Genomic DNA, 19,741 nt, shown 5'->3' on the forward strand with positions numbered 1-19,741 from the left:
ATTAGACAGATAATGGATTCAAATTTGACTCCTTCGTTTGAGATGAAATGTTTGCCCAACAAGACAATAACAGAGAAGTTTTGTAATTTACTGTGATGTTTGAATTGATGTTGTTAAACCCCACAAAGGCTTGACGCCTGTCTTCAAAGTCGCAATAATGTGCTGAGTTGTTTTTTTCTGTCTATTTTCTTCTTCTGGGCATTTAACCACATTGAAACAATTTGTAAATTCAGTTCTGTTTGCTCCTCTTGCTGATTCTCTGTATTTAGCCCACTCTGCCTCTATCTCATGCTCTTTTAGAGTGGTGTGTGTCGGCTGTTCTGCTAAACATCAATAACATTACAAGAAATTCCCATCCGCGGCCCCTCATATTGATATTGCAACAACCAGCGCTTTTTTACAGTCTGGATCAATGCTGAACATCAGCGGTTGCACTCTGGAGGACTTTGTTTGATGAGTAAGTGGTGATCAACATTGCAAACTCGAAACATCCTAAAGTACTAAATGAGATGCAAGGGAGGCGAAAACTGTTACCCAGGAACCAAAACTGGGCGCACTTCCTGACCAAACTTCCTGCAGTGATGACGTTTTTATGAGATGTGTTTCTTTTTGCTCACCCTGCTGATAGTAAAGAGCAGACCCGGCCTTCCAGTGCAGACGCCGGTGAAGCAGTATCTCAGCCTCCAGTAGAAAAGGTGCTCTGAGATGAAGGTGAGGATGGAGAGGCCCATGGCCGTGGCCAGCATGTAGAAGACCCCCGCCATGTTGTCTACGTCGAGCTGGCTGGACATCACCTCGTTCTTCTCATTGTGGCAGATCCCAGTCAGCCACTGGGCCTCCAACTCCTCCATCTCACCTGTTGGAATCAGGAAAGTGAAGGTTTTCAGATGATGGCAGGAAAATAAGGGTGTGACGAATGAAGGAGAGCACAGAGAGAGAGACATAGAGAGAAAGAGAGAAAGGATGGGATGGGCGGCAGATGGTGAGTGAGATGTGTGGTGAGAAAAAGAGTGTATCATTATGAGGGAAGATGGAGAGGAGAAGGGAGGAGGGGCGAGAGGTGAAGTGGTAAATAGATCGTAATGGAAAGGAGACAGGAGGTGGAGTGAAAAAAAGCGGTTGTAGGAGGAGGGGGAAGAATTGATAGTGAAGGACTGATAAGGAAAGATGGGAGGAATTATTATCTGACTCAGTGGGCTTGTGTGTTGGAGTCCGTGTGTGCTTGCGCATGAGGGGTGTTTGCCCTGAATGAAAAAGGCCTGGATGTGAAGCGAAGCGCTTTAGTGGTTTCATCGGTTTGATTTGTGTCTGGCTCATTCTCTTTCTTCCATTCCCACCATCTCACAGCTTATTATACAGAACAATCTGGAGGAGTAAACATAACAGGACACGGTGGGCACACACACACACACACACACACACACACACACACACACACACACACACACACACACACACACACAGAGTAATGATGATGAAATGGTGTGTTAAGACTAGCCCCTGATAGCTTTCTGACAGTGGAAAGGGGGAGAGAGGGGGTGTTGGGGGAGGGATAGCTGAGCAATGGCACAACTGTTCTCATATTAAAACCCTGCAACAACTTAGAAACTTCACATTTTCACTGCAGTGTGACTGAGATGGTGCGGGACGCCTCACCGTCTCCGATGATGCCCAGTATGGCCAGATCGACATGGCGTTTCCAGTAGGATCCTTTCTGCAGGGCAATGCCGTAACCCGTGGTGGCGAAGATGTAGCCGCTGCCGATGGTCACCAGCTTACAGCCATCGTCCCTTCCCGCCATGTAGTTCAACACCGCGGCATCGTAGATGAAAGCATCCAGCTTTCTGTAAGAAAAGTAACAGAATAGGTCAACATGTCTGTCTTGCAGATGTCGGTTTTTCGATATGAAACTAAAACCAACTTCCTGAAGTCTTGGGTGTTTCTCAAACTCAAGGATGTGTCCTTGGCAAGACTGCTTCCCAGAACCCGGACAACATATAATAGAACAGTTTAGTTGTTAGCTAGTTTTAAATGATGAATTGCAGCCAGGTGGAGCATTATCGCTAACTACTGCGGTGTTATAGAGTCCTTATATGGTAGGGCTGCGTCTCTAATTAAGTATTAACTAATACTTGCTATTTTGAGTGAATAAAAGCGTTCAGACCGACAGGTATGGAAACATTGCACTATAAGTACCTGGATGATGGAGTCAAAACAGTCCACAAACAGAGTATGAAACGATGGACAGTTTTCACTCTCAACAGTCGCCATCATGTCTACGTAGCGTAAAAGGAAAAACCACAAACCTGTTTTCAAACTACAGTTGTTGCAGAAAGCTGCACATAAAAAAATACAAGTTGTACACATCCACTCCAAAGTGTTTCTTTCTTAGTGAAAGAAAGGAACGTGTTAATCAGATGTACATCAGGAGAGACGGCTGCTCTTATTGTAGTGAGAAGGAGACGCAGAGAAACCAAGGAATACGTAGAGAACGCGTTTCTCAAAACATGTTTGCGATGTCAGAGACAAAAATAATTCAGACACATCGTCTGTCCAGTGAAGACACTTTTGAGTTATCGAATGAACTGAATAATGACGAACAACAAGGAGGAGCCACACAAAACCAGCAACTCTCGCAACTCCCCATTTCCTTGCCTCTGGGTCATTCCAGCGTATCGCCACGGAGGTATCCCACCCAGTCCCGTTTTTCAGGTGCGCTGTCACAGGTCCTGAATGCCATGTCCCAGAGAAATCACAAGATAGGCAAACATAATGTTCCCACTGAATGAAACCAAGTTACCTGCTGATCACAGGAAGAGCTGAACCTGCTGCTCAGGCATCTCTTCCACCGGCCCTTCTGTCGTATTTGCCGACGTTTTATTATCAAGCCAATTTATCTTTTATTTTTCGCCTAATAGCTTGCCATCCTCTCTAAATTTCATCTTTTGATCTTTTTGTTTTTCCCACGGCATTGACTTTCTTGCTGATAATCTCCCATATAACATTTCTTCTTGTTATATTTATATCTATTTGCTGTAGCTCAGCAATGTGCTTATTGGCCTCCTCCACTAGCACCTTTGATTCAATGGGATCAAATTTCTTTTTCTTTTTGCGGTCATTCTGTTTTCCATCCAAACGGTCCATTGAAACATTTGAATAGAACCATTTGGACCTGATATCAATGATACAATTATATGCAATATAAATGTGCCAACTTGATGGAATAAACATGCAATTTAGTACCCGTTATTTGAGCTCTTAGTAAGTCAGGCCCCGAGTATACGAACATGTCCGTGTACTAACAGAAGCGTGAATTAAGACACAGCACAAGTGTGCGTCACTGAAAAGGCTCCCCCCTTGAACGTGAGCGCAAGATTGTAGGGGTTTTAAGGATGATACACCTGATACATCCTCGAAACCTCTCTGAACCAAGCACTGTGTCCTTGAGAGAATTTTGAAGGATCCCAGATATTAGAAGAGTGCTTCAGAGGATTTGATGACACAGCAGCCTATCAAGGCCTATCAACCCTTGAGATTGAGAAACACTTGTTGTCGCCGCAACCAGCAGAGAATCCAGGAAGTCACTGCAGCAGGCCGAGAAAATGTCCCACACAACTGTCATTTTTACACCTTGTTGTGGAACAACAGCTTAGTTTGAAGGACTAGTTCAACATTTTGGGAATCACACTTGTTTATTTCCTTGCTATGAGTTTAATGAGGTGAATGACACCACTTGGATGTCTGTTTCATTAAAAGCTGGAGATGAAAAACTTAACACACCACCACAACCACAGCTTGTTGTTTTTATGCTTTTCTTCTTTAGCTGAATAAACAGACCATAAAGGTTAATCAGACAGCTTTTGATGTGCTTCACTACAGATTTTGAAAGACGTAGACAGTCATTTATATTTTTTCTGCCTTTTCTATAATCCTTTGTTTATTTTCTTGTGAAATCTTGAAATACTTTTACCTCTTCAGGCCTGTAAAAATGTTTTCTGTACATGAAATCTGAGAAGGATAAATAATTCTGTGACATCTCACAGCTCATACTTTGAACAGGCCACAAACTGTAACATTGGGGCCATAAAATTACATTTTAAAAGGTGTCAAGACAGAAATACCAGAGCTTGTCCATTAAAATACACAGGACACCCAAAATTAAGGATGCAAATTGATCCTATGATCCCAAGTTTTTAAATTGCTCATTACAATGCCATTTCTTAAAAAACAAACAAACAAACAAACATTTCAAATAAAAATGATTATGAAAGAAAATGTCTGTAGCTTGTATTCACCTGATGGTAAAGCAGAACGAGATAAAATTTGACGCAGCAGGCTTCCACGCTGAAACCTAATGTAGGTATAGTGTTGTGACAGAAATACTGTTTTTTACATTCACAAACAGGCTTTTAGGATTACTCCCATCGCACAGTTTTCTTGGAGCTGATATATTTCATGCAAACCAGATTTGGACTCGGGCAGCGACGGAAATTACTCTCCCGTATTCATGCTAGCGCAGTAAATATTCACGCACGAGATGCCTTTGTTCACGCGTAGCTCTACTTCTTTACTCGCAGGTTTTTGTCATTATTCTGTCACGACAGGCCGCATTCAAACTAAGGAGCCACAATTTGTATCTGACACGGAAATGTCACGATGTGGGCTGAATACATGTGAGCTCAGCGAAAAAATAAGTCTGATGAATGGTTAAGAAAACACAATGTAGCACAGAGCCGCTACGACCCTCCTACATAACAGGAAAACCCTGTTTTTAACTTCATTATAAGGGAAATGGTTTTATATGATGGAATGAATAGACCCTGTGGCCCTCCACATTACATATGTATGCATAAATATAAGATAAGCACACAGTAAACAAATACATGGGCTCCATGTTGTTGCAAAACTTTGAATTTTGTTGTACTAATATTCAATAAGCATGTAACTTGTGTCAAAGAATATTTCCTGATTGGACTGAAAATTGCCTCAAACTCCAGAGTGTTTACATTTTCTTCTGTCAAAACAACCAATTTTGTGCCAAAGAATTCAGCTAAATACTGATGATTCGGCTAAAAACACTAATTATACAGTTGTATAAACAAAGCCTAATATATGAGATGTTAGAAACAAAGCCTATCTATTTGTTATGCTGTATCAATAAAGTAATTACTGCAGAAAGGGAAAAGCAACAAGTGAAATTATGTTTGGAGAAAATACCATAAAGATCAAAGCCCACAAAACTAATGAACAAATAAAAGCACCGCAGCCGTCCTTCTATTAGTGTGTGTTTAGGAAGAAGAACTGAAGGTAGCAAACTCCAGAACAAATTACACTCCCCTTGTTTTGGCAGCTCCCTCTGCAGCAGCAACAAGACTCCATAATGAGTCCTTGCAGACAGCGTCTGCATTTTACTGTCAGAGACAGAAACACTCAGCACAGTTACTGCAGCATTTTAGCATAAGCTACTGCTGGGCCACATGAGGTTGGGTTCCTGTGTGATGCATTGTCTTTTCCTATTCATTTTCACATGTTCTTAAGCATATATGCAGTTTGTAAAGAGAATTACGCCCCTCAAGTACAATAAATCTCAAGGGGATGTGAGCTGGCTCGACAAGTTTACAGTACCCGGTCTTGAGGGTGACCAGTGCATCCTGGACGCCGGTCTGATGGTATTTGGTCATGTACTGATGCATGTCTGGATAGTTCTTCCTGATGTTGCGCTCAGTGCTGCCGTTGGGAACCGTCCCGAAGCGGAATGGAGGGGAATAGGAGTATGGACTCTGGAACTGCAGGGGGGAAAATAAAGAAAGTAAATGAGAGACGTATAGTTTACAAGAGGGTGATGAACAGACGGGACATAAATACACAAAAAAGTAAAAAAAAAATAGAAACTTAAAGACAAAGTAGAAGTGCGAGACAGCAGGAAGAGACAACATAAGAAAGGGAGGGGAAGATGCAGAGTCCAAGAGGGAGTGGGAGCAAAAGTGTGAAAGAGAAGGAAAGACACAGGGGAAGGAGAGAGGAGGAAGAGTGGAGAGTGACAAGAGGAGACAAGGAGGAAAGAGGAGGGAGAGACACTGGAGTGGACTCATCAGTCATCATCATTGTGTGTCCAGTCTAGCGTAAGACTGGCTGGGGTTCTGCTGACACTACCAGCCTCTGCAAACCACACACACACACACACACACACACACACACACACACACACACACACACACACACACACACACACACACACACACACACACACACACACAAGTCCAAACACAAACACACACGTCTTTGATGTATGCATCCTGTGTGTGTGTGTGTGTGTGTGTGTGTGTGTGTGTGTGTGTGTGTGTGTGTGTGTGTGTGTGTGTGTGTGTGTGTGTGTGTGTGTGTGTGTGTGCCTGTAGGTCTGCTGTGCTGGCAGTGTTAGTGCGGTGACAGCTACGGCCAGAGGGTTTGGACTGTTGAGGCCTGAGGGCGCTCCCCAGCGAGTCCTGTCTGGCCGCAGGGCTGGCATCCATTACAAGAGCAACTGTGACTGTGAATGTGTTTAGTTTCTTCTGTGTGTGCGAGTGTGTGTCCGGATGTGTGTGATCCCACCTTCTTGTCAGACAGTCCAGTGACTTGGTCCACAAACTCTTCCTGAATCATGAAGGCAGCCAGGTTGGCAGTGTAGGAGGCCAGGAAGATGACAGCGAAGAAGGCCCACACTGAGACGATGAACTTGCTGGTGGTACCCTTCGGGTTCTGCACAGGCACAGAGTTGTTGAACACCAGACCCCACAGCAGCCATATGGCCTTACCGATGGTGAATGATGGACCATGTGGGTCTGACAGCGTGAGGAAGGGGAGTGGAGGGAGCAGTAAAAAAAAAAGGCAAAGTGAGAACAGATTAGAAGAACTGAGGGAGGTAAAGTTCACGAAACCTTAAATTTACATTTTCAGTTGTTGGTGAGGATGATTTTTGTACAAGACAAAATAAATTCTACTTTTTATTCCCTGAAAGTCGCACTTTAGTACCAACTAATTAAATGCTGAAAGGTTTTATCGTAGATATTCTATATTTTCACAAATCACCACATATGCTATAATATTTTCAACTACGAAAAAAAAAAATCCAAAGGAAAAATTTAAACGGAGAGTTTTATGATTCAGTTTGAGGCCATATTAGTTTTTGTATTTGATGTTTTTGTAATGTAACTCGTACTGTATAATGGGGACATTATCTGTAAATGGAGGAAGAGAAAGACTATTTAATATAATAGTACCAGAGGGGTGACATTGTAATATAATGTGACACAATTATTGGATTTCATTTATATTTATGCCGACAGCTCGCGCATTTTGTCATTGTGAACAACAGGCCATAGCTTCAGTTGGGAGAATAATAAGTGGGTGAAGACCAAAACTTCTCTTGGCCAAATTAAATCAAAGCCAGAAACAAATACAGTAAGACTGATCAGATTTAGAATTTGCAAGAACAACCAATCTAAAAGTGTTTTATAGACTCATATTGCAGAGAAAAAAAGAACAAAAATTACAAAACTGCTTGTAAGATTAAAGTGCCTGCAGATAGCTGCATGTTCAACATAACACAAGGATGAAATAAAAAACGCTCATAAACTGCACACTGTAATGTTTTTGATGCTGTGGTCGGAAAATCTTTATACTTGCAAATGTTTGCATGTGCAGTAAAGCCATGAGCTAACCACCGAAGGAACGGATACATGTATTTGCTGTTTTGCTGGAGATGAGAGGTAAGTAGATGAAGAAAAAAAATCCTATTGCTGTCATTTTATCGCTCGTTTACATGAATATGAAGTGAAAGCTGTTAACTTCTTAGCTTAGCTTAGCATAAAGAGTGCAAACAGGGGAAAATGGTTAGCCCAGCCGATTATGCGGCATAACACCACATTGTGTCGTTTGCTGATTCAGTTTTTGTGAACTAAATTTTTTTTTTTTTTTACCATTAGACAGAGCCAGGCATGTTGTTTCCCCCACTTCAAGTCTTTATGCTGAGCTAAGCTAATAGGCAGCTGGCTGTTCAGCACAGACATCAAAGAGGTATCAAATAAACATGTTTCCCAAAATGTCACACTTCTGTTTTAGGTCCTCAATGATAAGGGAATTAATGCTGAAAACAAATGTTAATTGTGTGTTGAGTACTTAAATGCTAATGACAGCAGCAAACCACTTTCTCCCAGAAAGTTAATAAGTTCATTGGAACAGTTCTCAGATACACTCAACTCCTTAATGGTGAGATTATGTGTAAAGTCGTTTTAAACTAGCTTTACATAGTTGAGCACTGTTGTTTCATCAGTGTGTAAAATTAAAAAACAGTAGACTAAACACATTGTACAGATTTATTGAACCGTGCTCAGAAGTGCTGAGAGGGAAATCAAAGAAAAAAAAACCATGCTGCTCCTGCTTTGCCCATGAGCTCATTTAAATGTTAAATGACTCTAAAATGTAATTTTGTGAGAATACAACTTTTACACAATTCAGAGCCAGCAGGGCAGCTCCAGGCTCTGGATTTTGATTACAGTTTTGGCAACTATAGCTTTGGGAGAAACATGAATGCTCTCTAACATTTCCTGGACTGAAGTCTGAACTATGAACACAGCAATAATAGGTCACTTCTTTTGCTTCAGGGGAAACTTGGATTTGTGCTCTCGGGAGAAACGATCGGTGTGATATTTCTGATTGTGTGTGTGTGTGTGTGTGTGTGTGTGTGTGTGTGTGTGTAACTCTACCTTTGCCTTGGGCCAAGTTGCGGTTGAAGCCCAGTGGACTCACAAACTCGAAGAGGAAGACGGCGATGGCTGTGACAATGAGCAGCATCACAAACATCATCACCCAGACCGATGCACTGAAGGGCTCTGAGAGGACAGAGAGAGAGAGAGAGAAGGGGGACAGAGTTAAAGAGAAATCGAGGACATGAGACAGAGAGACTGTATCGGAGACGCAGTAAAAACGACGGACGTAGAAGGAAAGCGGTAGACAGACTCGAGGAAATTAAAAAACAGAAGGGACGAGGGGGAGATAAAGCGAGGAAGGGATGATAGAGAAGACAGAGTGAGGGGAGACAGACAGACGGACTGAGGGAGGGAGGGAAGGAGGGAGAGTTAGTCACAGAGAGTTTGACGGAGCACATTTCCATATTTCTCATTATTCCCTTGGATGAGAGCTGAGAGAGGGAGAGGCCTGGGGCGGGGGAGATGGCGGAGGAAAGGGGGAGAGAGAAAGAGGGGGAGACAGACAGAGGGGGGAGAGAGAGAAGAATCAAACTCTGAGTGATCTGGTGTGCCCTGCTGTGGGCATGTGTGTGTGATCTATTTGTGTGTGTGAGTCTGCATGTGTTTGGTGTGGAGCAGGCAGGAGTTCAGATGAGTGCCACAGACGTTGAATCCAGACCAACTGTACATATGTGTGTGTGTGTGTGTGTGTGTGTGTGTGTGTGTGTGTGTGTGTGTGTGTGTGTGTGTGTATGTGTCACTGTATGTGTAAGTATGTAACTGCCAGGGTTACCCAACCCTGAGAGATTGTGCGCTGAGGTGCTTCTAATATGAGTGCAAGAGATACTGAACCGTCACTGATACCCTGGCCCAGGCTCAACACACACACACACACACACACACACACACACACACACACACACACACACACACACACACACACACACACACACAATCATACAATAAGTTCCATATAAATACGCACACAAAGCATTCACCCCTTAATATACGTACGGCCAAAGCACATTCATTCTCCACACATCCGTGACTCAGTACGTACACGTCCCAGTATATTTGTGCAGTATCACACACACTTTTTTTTGTTTTTTTTTGTTTTGCTTACACACACATACACATACTGACACATGGTCCAATACATTCCCTTGCTCCCCACTTCGCTCCAATGACAATACAAGACATTAGGCAAGCACAGAGGAGCGCTTCAGTTTCTAGTCATCTGAACAACTGGATGATGAGGTGGAGGAGGAGGAGGAGGAGGAGGAGGAGGATGAGCAGACGAGAAGAGGAGGAGGAGGAGGACAGGAGGTGAGTATCAGGAGTGCTTTGTCTGAGCTGATTTTTCAAAAAACAGCTGGCACGCTCCACTTGCTCTGCTCTGGTAGAAATATTAATGTGCTTAGGGTGTTGAGGCCCAGATAGAGTCAGAGTACAAGTGGAATGTGGCCAGCATATATTGTCTGAATAAAATATTGCATTTTATGTTCAGGATTTCGCCAACATGTAAGCACCTCTCCTTTATTCTGTCCCCAGTAGTCAGCTCACAGAGAGAGTGAGAGGGGGGGAGGCGGGGGGAGTGTAGTAGTAGTAGTAGGAAAAGAAGACACAAAAAAGAAGACAAAAAGAAGTAGACATTTACCGAGGAAGGCTGAAGGAGAGACGGTCCCATTGCTACGTGACACCATGACGCTGATGCCAGTCTCCACAAAGGGCACGGAGAAGTCAATGGCCTCTGACCTCTCCTCATTGATGGTCAACGAACCGACAGCCATCACCGCCTTCTTATACACCACCTGGCAAACACAGAGATGCACAGTTCAATTGAGTACATGACCTACTACCTACACTGACAGGAAATAAATACAGTGAAGCTCGGTAAATATTTGGACAGCATCGGACCATTTTTTATTGACTTGCTCCTCCGTTTTTATTTTGGATGTGAAATATCACAATGACTGAGGGTACAACACAGAATGTCAGCTGTAGTTGGAGGGCATTTCCAGCCATATCAGATAAAAAGTAAAAACACAGCTGTCTGTTTCAGAGTGCCACCATTTCTGTGTGTCTGAATGTATCCTGACAGACAGACATTCCTCTCGTAAAGATGTCATTTTGAGCATGTAGTCAAATGTTATGGTGTTTTGAGACATAATTGTCAGAAGGCCTCAAGCGGTCCGCTCCTTTAAACCTCACCACAATCTACGAATCACGTTGTCGGGCTCCGTTTATCAGATGGTTTACGTCTCAGTTTCAACCTTTAAGGATTTTACTGTGACAGCACTTAGCTTAAATTTTTATAAGCGACTGAATAAATCCTTTCCAGAGAAGAAAAACTATAGTGATGGAGTAAGCCTCAAGGTATCCTGCCTCTTTTTATAACCTCAACTCATGAAAGTGTACATTTAAGACTATTCAGTGATGTTTTACAGAATATTTAAAAAATAAATATTTGATACAGATGACAAATCAGCATTTTTGCGATGTTTTGCCACTAAACATATTTTAATTAAGCTCTGTTTTTGTTTTAATGTGTATTATAAAACCTAACAAATCAATTTAAAAGAGGATAGTATCAGTTTTGTGTTTTGAGGTTCGGTGATAAGATGACCCTAATCGTAAACATTTGGATCATTGATTGTAGCTCTTTAGAATAAAGCTGGTGATGATCCATACTTTCCACATTGTTAACAAACCCCATGAAACCAATAACAAATCAATTCCACTGATTGCATTGTTTGTGTAGCCGGAGCCTGATATATGTTATTCCTCTGTGCCACAGGGCTCCATCATTGTCCGAGCTGCATTAAAAAGACATCAATGATTGTTTATTACAATGAACACGGGGACTGTCGGTTATTTTCAGTCAATCTCATGGACACCACACTGGTGCACCAGATGTATATAATTCATAAAATAATTTAAACTACTGAGCCTTATTTTATAAAAATGAAATATTTGTGAGCCATTTGTAAAGAATGACTTCCTTAGTAGGAACACATAGGACACAAACAGGGCAAATATGTAGCCCTGTTCCCAAATCTTACACCTGGAAACATGCTACAAGGTAAAAAAAAAAAAAAAGGAAGGGCAGCGTTATGGAAAAGAAAGACATATCTAATGTGCTCCTTTAAATCAGCAGTTTAATGCTTGCACACAGAGTCAGACAGGCGCAGTAATACAATGATTTATTAACAGATATGTACCTCTCCAACCATGCCGTTCCAGATATTGTTGATCTTCTTCCCGTGCTTCCCGTTGGTGACCAGGTACAGGTCGTAAGTAAACTTGACGTTCCTGGCTATCTTCTTCAGAATGTCAATGCAGAAACCCTTGCAGCACTGCTTAATATAGGCACCTCCTGATGTGCTGTTACTGCAACGTACACACACACACACACACACACACACACACACACACACACACACACACACACACACACACATATACACAAACACAATGAGGTCATATCTTTTTTATATCGGAGGACATTTCAGTGTTATACGGATGGAGAGGGAGCGTCGATGCACAAGCTGCCGGCGCGCTCTGCATCTGGTGGTTCTGTCAAACTGTAAAACGAGAATTACGACAGTGCAGAGTAACCATAAATACTGCTAAAGGGCAGAGCGAGCTTGGACGGTGTGTGTCAGTGAGTGTGCGTTTCCCTTAGTGCCATCTAACCAAACCAGATGAAAACACAGGGGTACTGAGCAGATGCTGCCGGGCTTTAAATAGAGCTCGGCTCTACAGAACAACCAACCCACATGATTAAAATATCAGCTATCCTTTCCTCGTCTCTCTTCTGTGTCCTTTTCTCTCTGCTTCCTCTCTCTTTCTGTTTCTCTGCTCCGGCCTGAGAAGTGACTTCACCAAAACGTGCCGTATACCTACACACACCGCAGCCACACACAAAGGATGCACAGAATGGGAATCAATGTTTAAGTTAACGTTTCTGACAGCCGGCCCCCGAGGACTTCGGAGCAGTGAACTAAACTGAAATGTTGGATCAAATGATTCTCATAATCTATTAAACCCGACCAGCATTTTCAAAAGCATTTCTATGAAAACTTAATTCCGTTCCCATGTCAGCCATCTTTGATATAGCATATGTAGATTGGAACGGTAACTCTGCGACCTTTTCACTTGCTGTTTCAGCTCCAATTGAAGCAGAAGTTTATGAAGAACTGAGGGATTCACACACGCGGTACACAGAGAACGACTGTCAAAGATGTTATACATCAAAGGATTAAAAGATCTCTCAACAGCAGTCAACTGGTTCTGTGGCACAGCATAATATCTGCGTGAATATGTGTGCAAAAAGAGAGCTTAATATACAGTACACAAGTGTGTGTGAGTCGGAGTATCTACAGTATGTGCCCCAGGTGTTCTAATGCACACATACCATATACATTAGTTCTTCCCAGCTGAGCCCTCTTTGTGTCCTTATGTCACTATGTAAACACAAACGTGCGTGCGCACACACACACACACACACACACACACACACACACACACACACGTAGAGCAACTCTCTGCAGTGCACACTCAGTACATCTGTTTGATTCACGTTGTAACAACAAACACATACAAATGTAATGGATGTAGTGACTGAGTAAATGTAGCCCTTATGGATGGTTGGATGCGTGCACACAAAAACAAGCAAACGTAAATGAAGGGATAGAAGAGACCAGAGTTCCTTGAACTGTGACCGCTCAGATTTCTGCAGCAAATGCATCATCGTCCAATTGTCTGTGCTTACAAGGCTGCTGCCCTCAGCGGTTATAATGACACGTCTCTCTCTCTCTCACGGCTTCTTCTGTCCGTCTTCTTTATGTCCGTGTGACACAAAAGCTTTAAATATGGGGGATTCTGGCTGTTAAAAAACAAAATAAACCGTCGGAGGTGGTAATTACAGGTAAGTTTATCTGCACGTCCATTGTGGCTAACAATGAGAGCTCTGTCCTATCTTTACAATGGTACCGTGATGACTATTCTGAATTTGATTTCTTTTTTAAACAATTTTAAACCAATTTTCGAATGTCTGGATGGTATTTATTTGCGTCACGAGAACAAAAAGATGGATTTCAGTGAATTATCACTGTGTTGTGGCACAACCAGAAGCAAAATACAGAAACAGTACTGAGAAAGTGACAAATAAACCTCCATCAATTACGATTAATATTTATCTACTATCAACTGGCTGCATACCAATGAGCTCAGACGTGAGCTAAATTGTAGAAATTAGCACAGAGTAAAAAAAAAAAAGAAAAAAAAAGAAGCTGCCTTGTCTTGTCATGATCAGGCTCTTATTGAAGTGTCCATATGTTGAGACGATAATTGGAGCAATGTCACAGACTCCGAGCGAAGTTCCTTTGAGAAAGTTTCACTTCCACAGACTATCTGAGAAACATCTCTGCATTGTTTACACACTCTGAAAGGCCTGCCATATATTTCAGCCACTACAATAATGCCTTTTAAGTTCTTTCAAAAACAAGAGTCCATTGTATTGTTTGACGTGCTGCTGTTGAAAGAAGGCTCTAAAGCTTTCGGCTGGGCTGACTTAAAAGCATATGCTATACATGTAGAAAAACGCTGGACTGAAATATTAAGAATATATATGCAGGGATTAAAAAAAACATTACAACATTTTATTGTATAAACTGTATTTTAAATTAATCTATAAATGCTTAATTTGTGGCAAAATGAATGTTGTACATTCTGTATACAATGTTTAGTTTCATTGGTATGAGACAAATTTATGTTTGAATGATTTCAAATCCATTTGAAACTATTTAATTTGCACCCAAGGCGGATTTAAGGCATTCAGCCCACTACTGTTGTTGCAGTGAAAAAAACTGAAATATATGCAGCGAGGTGGTGAGTGGTGAAGTGGAAAAAAACCTGTATATATACATACAATTTATCATATTTGAAGAAGAAGCACCGCATAGTCCAAATGACAACATTTCCATTAGCTGATACTCTCATCAGGAGTGCTGATAAAATATCTCTGCAATGCAAAACAGATGTCAGGCATACACATGCTAAAAGTGAGAGGAAAAATCAAGGTAAATAGGTGAGGGATGTTTTTCAAATAGCAGCTTCTGAGCGAGGATACGGGAAAAAGGGATATTCAGGGCCAAGAGGTATTTTTTTTTACAATAGAAGATATGGAGTAATTCTGCTGTCCCGCCTGGAGTGGGAAGGACATTTCGCTATTGGGGAATAGCCGAAGAAAGGAGTCAAGGCCAGGTGAAACGATGATGAAGCTGCCGCAGGGAGCGGAGAGCTAAGAGGCCTGTTGTAGCAGAGCACAGAGCACAAGCTGCTGAGTACGGATAGACCATAGCCTGCAGATATGGCCGCACGACTCCCTGAGGAGCCCCGAATGCCAGGACCAGAATTTAGAATTTGATGTGAACAGCCACCGGCAGCCTGTGGGGAGGACGAGGGGCGCGGGGAGACCTAACAGGAGAGCATGGGGAGGTTGAAGACAGGGCAGGCTGCAGCCTTCTGGATGGTTTGAAGCTGCTGAACACAATACTTTCTGAGTCCGGCTTGGTGGGAGTTGCAGAAGTCCAGATGGGAGATGACAAAAGGTTGGGCAGCATCCCATATGAAACATCTTTTCATTTTCTGTCTCCAGGTAATTCACAGGCTGTTTTTTTTTTTTTTTTCCCCAGGATTACGTAAATTGAATTGAACTTGAACTGATAGAAATAACTGTAAATGCTCTAGAGATGGCCAAAAGGCTAGTTTTTATCGCTGGTACAAACACAAAGAATACTTGAAAAATGTTAACCTTATAAGCAAGAAATCAACTTTCACATGTCACGATGCATAATTGTGGTCAAGATGGTCTGCAACTAATGATTTTCAGTCTCTAATCTGCTGATTATTTATAACAATTATATAAAGATGAATTGTTTGGTCTAAAAAAACATCAGAGATGGGACAATGTTTTCGATTATTCAGAAAATATATTTAAAAAAAAAAATCCATTTGTATGTGCTACCATTGTTCTTCCTTATTTCCCCCGTTTTTACCAGCAACTTGTTGTAATACGTTACTCCTGTGAGAAGGTGGCCGTAATGCAACTAAAAAAAGCCTGTCAGGCTCCATTAAACAACTCAAAGTGAAGAAGAACACGCTGCTACCAGCTAAAACTGTTAATAGAAAAGTTGCAAGCAAATTTCGAACAGTATTGTTGCTTGAAATGCCCATCCCTCGTCAGAATATTAAACAAAGTACCCATCACAGTCCAAGGTGACGTCTTCTGTCCAAGCTATTGTCTAAAACCACAAAATATTCTATTTACTTGTAAATCCTCCCCACGGAGAAGCTGAAAATTATGAAGGGGATGTTTGTTGGTTTCTCTTAAAAGAATGAACGTTTTCTATGTATTTCTATATAGATCTTGATATGATGATGATGATCTTTAACTTGATAAATAAAAACTCATAACTTATAAGGTATATAATAGGTATAAAATGTATACAATATTGAAATAGGAAATGTACATAAACATGTATTACAGCGGAAAACAATAAGCAGCATTACCAATTAGTTATTGCAATATTTAAAACAAGCAACACGATCGGAGAATCTAAAAGAAAACACATCACACTGAACTAGTGGAACAATAAAACCACAGAGGCAATCACGTTAGTAGCAGAAACAAAAATCAAGTACACCGACACATTGGCATTAGCGGGCTGACAGCAACAAGGAGCAATCAATTATTAATGCAGACAGAACTGATTACCCATGAACCAAATGAGAACTACTCTGCTGGATTTGTGGGTTCTGTCTGACAGAAGAGTTTTACTTTTGTACAACATTGACAAAGAACACCAAATAGAAACTGATGAACACACTGAGCATGTATACATTGTCAGTTAAGCAATAAAATGGACCGTTGAGTGTGTGAGCTTAGTATGAAGCCGTGTTTCAGCACTGCGATGTGCAGTTACAGTATTACAGTGGATTTGGATTTTAGTCTCGAGGACCAACAGATGGTGAGTCATTATTATATAAAGTAAAAATGAGTGGGCCCAGTATAGATCCTGTAAAAGTGGAAGAGCAAAGGGCAGCTGATTGACAATTATGTTGTCAGACAGATTGAGACTGGTTAGAGAGGTGCGATTCAATTAAGTCAAGAAAATATTCAAAAACTGTAAATGCAGATAAATTACTGTAGAGTTAAGTGAGAGTCAAATACCCTCCTGAGATCAAGAATCAACTTTGATAACACCACCTTTATCCAACAGAGATTTTACTTTCTCAGAACAAATAAGCACCTGTCTCACCTCCTGTAACACCTCCACTTCAGGGCATGTGAACCTTTCCATGATACCTTTAAAAACAAAGGGGCTCCCAAACAGCTCTCCATTTCATGTGAATAGTCGTGGGTAGGTGGCTACATGTGGGTGTATTTGTTCACTAACACATTGAGTGTGTGGGTACTTACTCTTTGACATGTTTGCGGCAGGGAACAGAGTTTCTCATGCAGGTGCCGGTGAGAATGTCCACGTTGTCGACAATGACAAAAGGTTTCTCCTCCAGAGTGACGATGGAGAGGTGGTTTTCGTCAGCATCCTCGTCCCCGTAGGAGTTATACCGCGGCCACACTGGGAACATCAATGACAACGTCCCGTTCTCCCAGCGGCCCATCTGCGTGTGCACAGATACGCACACAAAATCAGGAACAGTCATCTTAATTAAGTGCTTTGATTTTTTAATTTCCTTGCTCCTTTGCAAAAACACTTCGTTCATTTGTTACCTTCTCCCACTTCCTTTCACTATTCAGGACGATGACAACCAATTTGGGGTTGGCCTGGTAACCATCTGGAGTAAAGGATAAATCCCGCCCTTCGTTCCACACATGCATCATGTGTCTGAAACACACGGGGAAAGATTAAGAAGAGAGTGTAGGATGCTGCCGTTCTGCATCTGTTTGAGTGTTTGTATGTGTGCACCGGAGCAGATACATTTGAAATAACAAGTTAAGCACTCTGTAATCACTGCAAGAGTATCCTCTTAAAATCAATGTTGTCTTCACCCACTGCGTGTGCATGCATGCCTGAGTGTGTGCGCGTGTGCGCATCAATTCTGGTGTGTAGGAGGGGGAAGAGTCAGAGGCCACATATCTCTCCCATCAACATTCTGCATTGATTTCTCCACAGATATACGCCTGAAAGACAAGTCACTGGTGCAACAAGGCTGCCCTCACTCTCTTACTCACTACAGCTACCCTGCATACGCAAACAGATCCTTTGCTGAAACATTTACACACTCGCTAAAGTGAAGCAATAGAGAGGAGTAAATGAACCAGTGTCACACACAGTGATATGGGATTAAGAATACACTCACTCCAGTAAAACAATTTTCAGTAGGCGAGGATGTTCTGAGTGTTAAGAGTGGGATAATAGCATGAATTCCCACCGGGGGAAAGAAGGGCTGTCTGAGGAAGTTTACTGGGAAGACCAAATCACAGGAGGGATAGCAGCGGCCCGGAACAGACAACACTTTTTCTTCAGTGCCTTGTGTTCGGTTTTATTAGAAATAGTTTGATTCAGTTTGACAGCATGTCAAACATGGTTTGACCGATGATGCTATATCACTAAACATCCCATGACTAAACCAGAATATTTCAAAAGCCAAACATCTGATTATAAACACTGTTGAAGATTCTACTTTCATATCTAAAGAGGAATATTATTGTCTTTACTATAGAGTCTTACTATCACATATCTAAACACCCATTTACTTATTATTCACAGATTCAAACGATCATTCGAAAAGAAGACTTTAAACAGAAAACTAAAACAACAACAACACAAATAGTTTTTATGTGAGCAGCACAGGGCGCGGGGCCATGGCAGATTCATGCATAAACTCAATTACTGCGACAGGAAGTCAAGATGCATAAAGGGAATCTTTTGAGTGCTTTTTAGGATGCGCCTGCAAGTGAGAACTATGATAATTATACCGCAGTTCAAACAGGTGGGATTTCATGTTGTCTCATCTGCAGGGGAGGCATTAGAGTCGACGCATATAAATATTGTTGTTGGATGGTGGATTAGACGGAGGTACAGTAATCATCTGTTTAGGCCTGTGCTCTCTCAGAGACGGTTCCACTCATGCTGAGGTAAGGCGTAGGGGAAGGTCCCTATGCAAGAATACTAAACAGCTCTGCATGCTGTGGGTACACCCTCTCAGTAAACACAAATAATTACATACAACCCTACTCAACTCTACACACGAGAAACACACCTCTGCTCAATAATCGAACCTGCCTTTGTCAACGTTGTTTTTTTGAACTATTAGTGTCATGTCAAGACAAATACATATTTTTGTGTTTAAAAAATCTTTATGGTGCAGCAGGTGATGCCCTTGTCACAGTGCATCGCCACGGCTGAACACATTTAGCGGGAAACACTGTTGCAGTCTATTTTGGGAAACTGCTGTCTCCTCCTATTTCATGTTTGTTACCATTTTTGGTCAAAGTTTTTGATGTTAACCGATGAGGCTAGTGGGTTTTTGGGGCATGCACAAAAGGCTAATTTATCTTTATATATTCATATCTATATGCATATGTATTGTCATGATATTTTGTGATCCCATGTGGTGATTTCAAAACAAAACGTACTTTACATTACTAAGGGCTTCGACGAGTTTTAAATAACAGTTTGAAAAATGATTTGCATTGAATAGAGATTCAGTGAAGGTTCATGCTCAGCTGCATCACACAAACATTAAATCTTTTCTGCTGTAAATGCTGTTTGTAAAATGTGGATCCTGCCACTACAATGTGGAGAACATTTTTCTATTAGCTGTTAGCTAAAATAGTTGGGCAGCCATTGTGCAAGTTTGTTTTTTTTTCTAAAAATGTGAATAAAGAAGAAAGAGAGGCCCTTCTCAAATTGTGTATTGTGGCAGAGAGCATCTTTTCAGAAAAAAAAAAAAAAAGCGACAGCTTAGGGGTTTGCATGGTACAC

The 19,741-nt window shown here is 41.7% G+C and overlaps 1 protein-coding gene across 1 annotated transcript in view; it reads right to left on the minus strand.

Annotated features, from left to right (window-relative positions):
- The window catches only part of grin2ab (glutamate receptor, ionotropic, N-methyl D-aspartate 2A, b), a 93,796-nt gene that overhangs the window by 7,458 nt on the left and 66,597 nt on the right, over window positions 1–19,741 (minus strand). The window contains exons 9-17 of the mRNA XM_069166625.1: window positions 17,524–17,638; window positions 17,212–17,414; window positions 11,948–12,116; window positions 10,384–10,537; window positions 8,745–8,870; window positions 6,592–6,821; window positions 5,626–5,786; window positions 1,657–1,844; window positions 618–856 (exon numbers count right to left, since the gene is read on the minus strand). Coding sequence (XP_069022726.1) covers window positions 618–856; window positions 1,657–1,844; window positions 5,626–5,786; window positions 6,592–6,821; window positions 8,745–8,870; window positions 10,384–10,537; window positions 11,948–12,116; window positions 17,212–17,414; window positions 17,524–17,638 — 1,585 coding nt within the window. The remainder of the gene's footprint in view (window positions 1–617; window positions 857–1,656; window positions 1,845–5,625; window positions 5,787–6,591; window positions 6,822–8,744; window positions 8,871–10,383; window positions 10,538–11,947; window positions 12,117–17,211; window positions 17,415–17,523; window positions 17,639–19,741) is intronic.

Source organism: Embiotoca jacksoni, unplaced genomic scaffold, assembly GCF_022577435.1.
Source record: "Embiotoca jacksoni isolate LCO1_2020_lvr unplaced genomic scaffold, fEmbJac1.0.p SCAF_4, whole genome shotgun sequence".
Classification (NCBI taxonomy): Eukaryota; Metazoa; Chordata; class Actinopteri; family Embiotocidae; genus Embiotoca; species Embiotoca jacksoni.